The 9,142-nt window shown below is 43.4% G+C and overlaps 1 protein-coding gene across 4 annotated transcripts; it reads right to left on the reverse strand.

Annotated features, from left to right (window-relative positions):
* Positions 1-1,025: 1,025 nt before the first annotated feature.
* LOC133447429 (sperm-associated antigen 8-like) lies at positions 1,026-8,730 on the reverse strand. 4 transcript variants are annotated; one of them, XM_061726101.1, is made up of 4 exons: positions 8,576-8,730; positions 4,490-4,613; positions 4,182-4,412; positions 1,026-1,118 (listed from the first exon to the last, which is right to left on the reverse strand). In XM_061726101.1, exons 2-4 carry the CDS (start codon positions 4,570-4,572, stop codon positions 1,082-1,084), a joined length of 351 nt encoding a protein of 116 aa, XP_061582085.1. In that variant the 5' UTR covers positions 4,573-4,613; positions 8,576-8,730; the 3' UTR covers positions 1,026-1,081. The 4 variants fall into 4 exon arrangements, with proteins under 4 accessions (XP_061582085.1, XP_061582089.1, XP_061582087.1 ...); XM_061726105.1 differs by lacking the exon at positions 8,576-8,730 and adding an exon at positions 8,462-8,478; XM_061726103.1 differs by lacking the exon at positions 8,576-8,730 and adding an exon at positions 7,866-7,982.
* Between the last annotated feature and the right edge of the window lie 412 nt (positions 8,731-9,142).

Below are 9,142 nucleotides of genomic sequence, written 5' to 3' on the forward strand. Positions count from 1 at the left end.
TTTGTTTAAAATAGTTATTCTACTCATTTTATTTATTTTTGTTGAATTTACCTGTTGCAAATAAAACCTGTATTTCAAGTCATTGCATTTTTCATTCCATTTTTAGCCTAGTTATTTTTGTGGTAGAAGTATCGTATCAGTACTTGGTATTGGCAAGAACACAAATTAAAATATGTGTACTCGTACTTGGTGTGAAAAAATGGTATCAGGGCCTCCTGTCACGGTTGGTGTTTGTTGAGGACCCAAACGCAGGAGAGCAGGAGGCAGGAGTTCCAAAAACAGGATTTATTTGAGCAAAAACCGAACCAAAAATGCTGCAGAGCAGGATCAAAAAGTAGAACAAAAAACAGGAATCCAAAAACTAGGCGCGGAGACATGGAGGGAGCAAACAGTACGGACCGACATGGAGCAGGGAAAAACAAGACTAGATATACACAAGGGATAACGAGACACAGGTGGAGACAATCAGGGCAGATGGGAAACAGGAGGGGCAGAACTGAAAACACAAACTGGGGGAAATGTCAAAACCCTGACATAACCCCCCCCCCCCCTCATGGGAAAGATCCCAGATGTCCCAATGAAAACCTCATCCAGGGTGGGCTGAGGGGGCCCGGAGGAGAGCCCAGGCCAACACACGGCCAAAGTTGCGGGTGCCGTCCTCGGGACCGGGCCGACCTGCGAGACAGTCCGGAAGGCCGTCCTCGAGGCCTAAGCTTGGGCTGTGGCGTGGACCTTGGCTTGGGGGCAGACAGGTTACAAGGAGCAGGTTTTGGGGGACAAAGGATCCTCGGAGCTGGCTCGGGGGGAACCCGGGTCCTCGGCGCTGGCTGTGGGGGAACCAAGGTCCTCGGCGCTGGCTGTGGGGGGTCCGGGACCACCGCCGACACAGGAGACGATGCGTCAAGAACCACCGCTGGAACAGCTTCTAGCTGGTGCTGGCGCCAACGCCGCCGTCGTCTCCCCTGAGCCTGAAGGCTCCTGGGCCCACCCCGAGCCAGGCGTGTTCCCCGGAAGGGGGACTCCTCCTCCTCGAACCAGAGGTTTTTCTCCGTCTCCCGGCGGAGAAACTCCCAGGGGGAAATTAGCTCTCCCGCTGGGTCCATCTTGGTCGGCCCGTTCTGTCACAGGTGAGGCCCAAACGCAGGAGAGCAGGAGCCAGGAGTTGCAAAAACAGGATTTATTTAGCAAAAAACAAGAACCAAAAACGCTGCAGAGCAGGATTAACAAAAACCATATTGAATAATATAATGATAATGAACGACAAAAACTACGAGAAGACATGGAGGGAGCAAACAGTACGGACCGACAGGGAGCAGGGAAAGACAAGACCAGATGTACCCAGGGGATAACGAGACACAGGTGCGAACAATCAGGGCAGATGGAAACAGGAGGGACAGAACTGAAAACACAAGCTGGGAGAAATGTCAAAACATTGACAGATAATGAAATATAAAATAAATAAATATCATTATAAGTGTGTGTGTGTGTGTGTGTGTGTGTGTGTGTGTGTGTGTGTGTGTGTGTGTGTGTGTGTGTGTGTGTGTGTGTGTGCGTAATAGTATCCTAGGTGTGTCTACATGTGCAGAATTGTTTACAGGCGTTGGGCTATTTGACGTTGTTTCAGTTGTCTTTTAAAGCTTGCTTTTGTTTTTCCTTTAGTAATCTGTTCTGGAAGAGTGTTCAGTTCTATCATGGCTCCATATATATCTGTTCTTTGCATTGATTGTGTTCTAGCTTTAGGAACTATAGCGCCCTCTGGTGGCCTCGTGTGGTATGTATGTATGTATGTCAGAGCTACGTGTCAGTTGGTTATATAAAATTTAGGGCATTTTAATACATTAATATTCCTAACGAAAACAAGGAGTGATGCCGTCAGCCTCTCTGTGAATTGCATCCAGGAGAGCTTGACATGCATTTTATTTACATTCGACTTTAGTGTGCATCGCAGGGCCAGCCGAGCTGCTCTGTTCTGAGCTAGCTGCAGCTTTCCTGTCTCCTTCTTGTTCACCTGACCAGACCACTGAGCAATAGTCTAAGAATCACTCCCCCTACAGGCTCCTGCCGTCAGTACACCCCTTGCCGTCGGTCTCCCAATTGAGACTATTGTGACTGTCACCTCTCTCCGCTCCCATGCCACTTTCAAACCATCCATCCATCCATTATCTATACCCGCTTTATTCCTTGCGGGGTCACGGGGGTCTGCTGGAGCCTATCCCAGCTCATTTCAGGTGAGAGGCAGGAGTTACACCCTGGACAGGTCACCAGTCCATCACATATAAACACACAAACCATGCTCACAACCACACTCACACTCACACCTACGGGCAATTTAGAATCACCAATCAACCTAATATGCATGTTTTTGGACTGTGGGAGGACTTTCAAACCAATAATTAAATATAAAAACAGTGCCTCCTACATTTCTCCACCGGGGCTTGCACACCGATCTTCCCGGTCCACAGAGCCACGCCCCCCTCCTGTCAATCACAGTGTTCTCTCTCCCCTACCCAAAGAAGCTGCATATGCACCACTCACCTGTCTCAAACTCTGCCTGCTCAATATCAGATCTCTCACCAATAAGGCCCTTCTCATCTCCGACTTCATCACTGACAAAACTTTGGTCATTTTCTTCCTCTCAGAGATGTGGCAACAGCCTAAGGATTTCATCCAGCTAAATGCAACCACCCCACCTGGCTTTTCCTATTTTAGCAAACTCACCCAAACGGCCCCAAACCCATCATCATTAATGTTACCATTTACAGACCACCAAAACCCTCTGCCGTTTTCCTCATTGAATTTTCATCTCTAATAACATCTATATGCACAATGTCCCCCACTGTTATCCTCCACCGGACTTCAATATTCATATTGATGACCCCTCCAAACGACTTCACATCATTCCTGAACTGCCTTGGTATCATACAACACGTCAACCTCCCAATACACAACAAGGGACACATTCTGGTCTTAATCTGCTGCACTGACATCACTCCCGCTAACCTCAATATCATTGATCTCCCCATTTACGGCATCGTCACTCAACTGCACAAAGTCAAAGAACAAAGGATCATCTCCTTCAGAAATATCAAACACAACAACCCCCCAGATCTCTCCACCCTGATCAGCTCCTCTCCCCGTCCCCCCTCATCCTCCCCCCCGCCGACCTGGTGAACCACTACAGCATCTGTCTCTCCTCCTGCTGATCTGGTGAACCACTACAACAGGGGTGCTCAATACGTTGATCGCGATCTACCAATCGATCGCAAAGGTATTATTGGTAGATCGCGTGACATTAAAAAAATTGACGTCAACCTATCATCCATCCCGTCTTTTGATTGATATACAGGGCAGCCAATCAGATGACATCTGAATTTTGTCTGAGGTCATAGGTCGCTGCGCATGAGCAAACAACTGCGCTAAGTGCTAACTAACTACCAAGCTTGTCAGCGAGTTACGGCAAGTTTTCAGCCTTTGGTTTTTTCTAGGGCTGAAACGATTCCTCGAATAATTCGAGTAATTCGATTACAAAAAATGATAGAGGAATTTTCTCTGCCTCGAGGAATCGTTTAATTTCTTTTTTTTTTTCGTTTAATTTCACCAGGTCAAATCCTTGTATTACGCCCGGACTACATTTAATGCGACACAACGCGCTGACGCTGCGCCGTACATCCTTGCGCTGCGCACGTTAAAGGGGGAAGAAAGAGGCGGCGGATATGTTTGTTTTGTAACATGCCGTGCTCAGGCAGTCTGCAATGGCCCAGACGGGAGACACATGTAGTTCAGTGCTTAACTTTTATTTTGAATCCACGCTATATTCTTCTGGTCCGTTCTCCTATGTTCCCCCTCTAAAGCCAAAATTATTGTTCCGCGTTAAATCGACATTAACATTATTATTATTATTATTATTATTATTATTATTATTATTATTATTATTATTATTATTATTATTAAATGATGTTGCAACCACAGCAGAAAGATGCCCCCTGCTGTACAAACCACTGAACTACAGTCACTCAGAAGAGACTCCAACACCCCCTTTATAGTCTGCTGTGTTTCTGGAAACATCAACAACCATCTAAGAATGGCAGCAAAACAGAGAAATGTTCACTTTAAACATGTTACCATGGAAACGTTTCAGTTTCAGTTACGTTTTTCAGAAACAACATTTACAAACAACTCACCTCTCTGAAGGACAAGCAGGAACATTTTTAAAATGGGTAATGATATCCTTTGATGCATCACTCTTCAAGGACACACCGCTGGGTCCAGGTCCAGATCCAGGTCCAGGTCCAGGTCCAGGTCCAGGTCCAGGTCCAGGTCCAGGTCCAGGTCCAGGTCCAGGTCCAGGTCCAGATCCAGGTCCAGGTCCAGGTCCAGATCCAGGTCCAGGTCCAGGTCCAGGTCCAGGTCTCCTGTAATAAAGGTGTTTGGTGAAGTGAGGGCTGAACTCTGACGTGCAGAAGAGTCATGGACAGTTAGATCATCTCACCTCTCTTCTTCTCTCTCAGGTTTTCCCCTCGGGGAGGTTTTGGAGGGAAGGACTCCCTCCTCTCTGCTCTGACCCTGACCCATGCTGCTGGATTCACATCAGCTCACACACCTTCTACCTTCACCTGCAGAGGAAACACACGTCATGGTAGATGTACAACGACCAGCTCTGACTGATCTTCTCTTCAGATTCATGTCTGACAGCAGTGAGGAAGCTGCTGCACTTCTACTATCTGACCACTAGATGGAGTCAATAAAATAAAGGCTTGAAATATCTCACTTTGCATGTAGTGGGAAATAATATTTGTTTCACCTTAAGTTGAATTTAGAGAGCACCTAAACCTGTCCAAGCCATCAAGGAGTTCCACAGGATTGCAGGTGAATGATGTAGAGATCTGTTAAATTAATTGTATATTATATTCTGTGCTGCGGTGTTACTCTTTTTTCGAAAAACATGTTCAAATTCGCCGCATGCGCGCATTAAAATATCTAATTCCATTCTGGTGAAAAGGGACACGGCGTGAAGGACCTTCAGATGCAAACTAATGTTTCCTCAAAGGGATTTTCTAAATTGAAATGTTAAATAAAGTTTAAAAAAAAAAAAAAAAAGTATGTGGATCTTTTGCCGTTGTTGTCGCCGGTTGCCATGGTGAATCTTTGTATCAGGGCTCTATAGATACTGGCTTTTGATAGTTGTGGCGCACGCGCGTAACTCCAGGTGAAACTACTTAGAGTTGAGTAAATTACCTCAAATCCGCCGTTCTGGAACCGAAAACTCAGAGTTTCCGATCTCAGAGTAGATCAACTAAGAGTTCAGGATTAGACTCAGAGTTTGTTGAACCTGCTTTGTGAAACAGACCCCTGATCCTGCCTCAAGTCACGATGTTGACGTGAGTTTATCCTGAAAATGTTCGAGGAGGTTTTAGAAGAAGTTTTATCTTCAAAACTTTACCACAAATGTGAAGTTGTAACAAATATTCTGGTTTAAAATCATCTTAAGACAACATTTTGTTAACAACAATGAAGTTATAACTTTATATTTACTCCTCTCTCTTCTTTTACTTTGGCTTATTGACAGAGTGCAAATTATACAATGACAATTGAAGGGGTCAGCATTTTCTAGAGGCCAGGGTGTAAAGGGAACCCAGTACGGCGCAGGCGCGTGCTTCATGTAACCAAAGTCTTGCACAATTTTTACAATATCTTGAAGGTTCAAGGTTCAACAATCTTTATTATTATTATGGTTATTATTGTTTAATATAGAGCAAAGGTAGAAGTCAGAGAAAACACGCACATCCCAATATCCATGTAAGGCATGAGTGCTGGATAAAAAGCGTCATATATAGAAAAAGAACAATGTCCGCACATCAAAATGAGCTCCCACAAAAAAAACATTTATTCTAGCATGACGTTTCAAGCCACATTGCTCTTCCGCAGATTCTTAAGTAACTTATGCGGACATTTTTTTTTTCTTAATATAGAAACATTTTGAGTTTTGAGCACTCTCAGGGTGCTTTAGGAGGCATGAAAACACTGAAAGAGGAGTATTTTTTATTAAACTACTGACATTCAAACGTAGAAAAAGGGAAATAAAACTCACACAGTCAGAAACATTTCATCCAGATGAGTCCTCGCTCCATTCTGAGTTGTATTAATGTACAGATGGTTTATTTTATGTTAAATAAATGTAATGTTTCTGGATGAGAGTTAGCCTGTAATCTGAGCTGTGACGTCATAAAGTAGACTGATGTCTCCAACTGCAGAAACACTGAACTTTGTCCTCCAGAATACTGCAGTAAAACTTGTTATTAGATTAATATTTAACACCCAGCAGGCAGAAGCTGCCGCCAACACCTTTAGCTAGCCGCTAACCGCTAACCCCTTTGGTCCGGGGTCAGAACTCTGAGAACAAACACTTCATCACGGTTCAGAAAGAGATATTTACAATATATGTCTTAGCAACTACTGAAGACAACAGCAGTTACTCCGTAGGCCAAAAAGAGGACTGGCCCTTTAACGGACCCTCATCACACAAACCTGCCCTCAAACCTGCCCCCAAATCTGCCCCCCCCAGGCCCCCAACTTCCCTGTGTCGCTGCACACAGAACCACTACACACCGTAGGCTAGCCAGCACACTCTGGCATTAGCATGCAGGTAATAACACACATTTTGAATTTTCTGCAAACCGGCCACTAGGGGGGCGTCCCAATTTGTTTGTGGTGTGTTGAGCCGCATTTCATAATAAACGTCAAAAATGTAATAACTTTGTCATTTCATTTTGTAATAAATGGCCGCATTTTGTAATAAACTGCCCCAACGCATTTTGTAATACATTTTGCCGCATTATGTAATAAGTTATTACATTTTGAAAAGATTATTACAAAATGCACTTGCAACTTTTTTATTCTCTATAAAATGTACTAACATGGTGCATTATGTAATAACAATTCTAAAGCAGAGTTTAGTTGTTTGTTATTGGCCTGTATAATTCCAAACTTCAAATAGGAAACTAAAGTTATATTTGGAGTTTTATACATAGATTTATTGGATACATAGCTCTAAGGGAAATTGCATAAAAAACAGTAAAAGTCACTCTTGTATAAATTCATTGTTAAACAAACAACAATAATAGGTATTATTCAGTGACGTGCGGTGAGGTTCATGGTTGGTGAGGCACTGACTCCTTTAGTGTCAGATTTACAAATATATAAACCAAAAAGGGAAAAGGGAAGCTTATTCAATTGGCTACTCGTTATTTCATATCTCATCAGCATTCTTCACAAAAAAACACACGGGCACACACACGCACGCGCGCACACACGGTACATATTACAGTTACGTAAAGGTAAGAAAAAACGTGCATTTGCACTGCACGCTCGGCTCGCTGCTGCCACACCTCACGTTTCAGCCCCGTATTTGAACTGGGAATAGGCAAATTCAGCGATTTTGACTATAAAAATGTTCGAAATTAGTCATACATAAAGATCAGTGGACAAATATTAGTATAAATTTGATGTTATAATTATTTATTTTTTTACTTGTCATGATGACAGGTGAGGCTCTGCCTCACCTGCCTCCCCTGACCGCACGTCCCTGGTTTTATTACATAATGCATCATGTTATTACATTTCCTAGAAAATACAAAAGTTGCAAGTGGATTTTATAATAATCTTCTCAAAATGCAATAACTTATTACCATTGATGTGGCAAAATTTATTACAAAATGGGGCAGTTTATTAAAAAATGCGGCTTCATTACAAAATGAAATGAAAAAGTTATTACAATTTGGACGTTTATTACAAAATGCGGCTCAACACGGTGGTTTTTGAGAACTTTATGTCCATAACTAACATGCCAAATATCAAAAACTTGTCACCAAGTGCAGGATTTTCCAGAATTCCCTCCCAGCTGTTCAGAGTGTGACGGCGGGAGAGCAGCATCTCCTCCTCCACACGGACGGAGACGGTAAAGCTGCTTCAGTCACCAGTACCAGCTGGTCCTGCTGACTGACTGCAGTCCAGCAGCCGTCATTCCTACTCACCTGGTCAAATCAGCCGCTCCTACATTTGCATGTCCCTCCTATTTCAGCCTTTACGGTAAATGAATGAACGCGGCTCAGAAACACAAAGATATGAAGCACTGAGTTTGAGAAAATGCAGATATTTTTTTCATATACCCAAACTTCCAACGTAATATTTACACACTCTTACTGTAAAAGAAAAGGATCAAACACTTTTCTTTTAAGATCTAAACTTCAAACACCTTACTTTTCTACAAAGGTCAATCACCGTTTTTGGTTCAGGTTCTGTTTTGCAGAGACTATAAAAATGAATTCTCCCATAATTTCACCCAATGCCTCACATAGCCATCTTCACAACTAGAATCACTACAGTGAATTTCAAACAATTTTACTGTACAAATATTGAAATATCAATGTGTAAAATTCCTACACCTTACACGACCATCGTCTACCTGAACTGCTGCTCATTCACCTGCTGACCATCATCTACCTGAACTGCTGCTCATTCACCTGCTGACCATCACCTACCTGAACTGCTGCTCATTCACCTGCTGACCATCATCTACCTGAACTGCTGCTCATTCACAGACTCCGCTCCAACATCTGGACGCGTCGAACCGTCGACTCCTTCGTCCTTCAGTTCCAGCTGTGAGTCCGTTAACGGGAATTATCTGCAGAGCTTTTGTCCACAAACGGAGCTGCTGGCAGTTTAAAAACTGCTCCGATCTTCTTCACACGGAGCTCCACACGCAGAAACCCGTCCACGAGGACGTGGAAGGAACTGGACTGAAGTATCTGCGTTGTCTCGTTAAATGTTGTAAAAAGTAGACGAGGACCGACAGCTTATCTTTAGGGTTACTTATTCACAGCTCTTTTATCACCCTCATATTTTAATACGAATAAACTCGGTTCAAAGATCAATTAAATAAAAGCAGAGAGTTCTGCTTGACTCCAGACGCACCAGTTTGTGGTGGAAACATGGAACATCTGCACTCCTGGAATTACAGAATCAGAATCAGAATCAGAATCAGAGTCAGAATCAGAATCAGAATCAGAATCAGAATCAGAGTCAGAATCAGCTTTATTGGCCAAGTTTGAACTTTGCCCGACAAGGAATTTGACTCCGGTTATTT

The sequence above is a fragment of the Cololabis saira genome, chromosome 7, assembly GCF_033807715.1.
Source record: "Cololabis saira isolate AMF1-May2022 chromosome 7, fColSai1.1, whole genome shotgun sequence".
Lineage (NCBI taxonomy): Eukaryota > Metazoa > Chordata > Actinopteri > Beloniformes > Belonidae > Cololabis > Cololabis saira.

Bases quoted from the DNA above. Each gene is read 5' to 3' on its own strand.
- LOC133447429 (XM_061726101.1), bottom strand. From the start codon at position 4,572: ATGGGTCAGGGTCAGAGCAGAGAGGAGGGAGTCCTTCCCTCCAAAACC. The intron at 4,413-4,489 runs GTGAGATGATCT...CCTTTATTACAG, and splicing joins CCTGAGAGAGAAGAAGAGAG to GAGACCTGGACCTGGACCTG. The intron at 1,119-4,181 runs GTGAGTTGTTTG...CACCTGTGACAG, and splicing joins CCTGCTTGTCCTTCAGAGAG to AACGGGCCGACCAAGATGGA.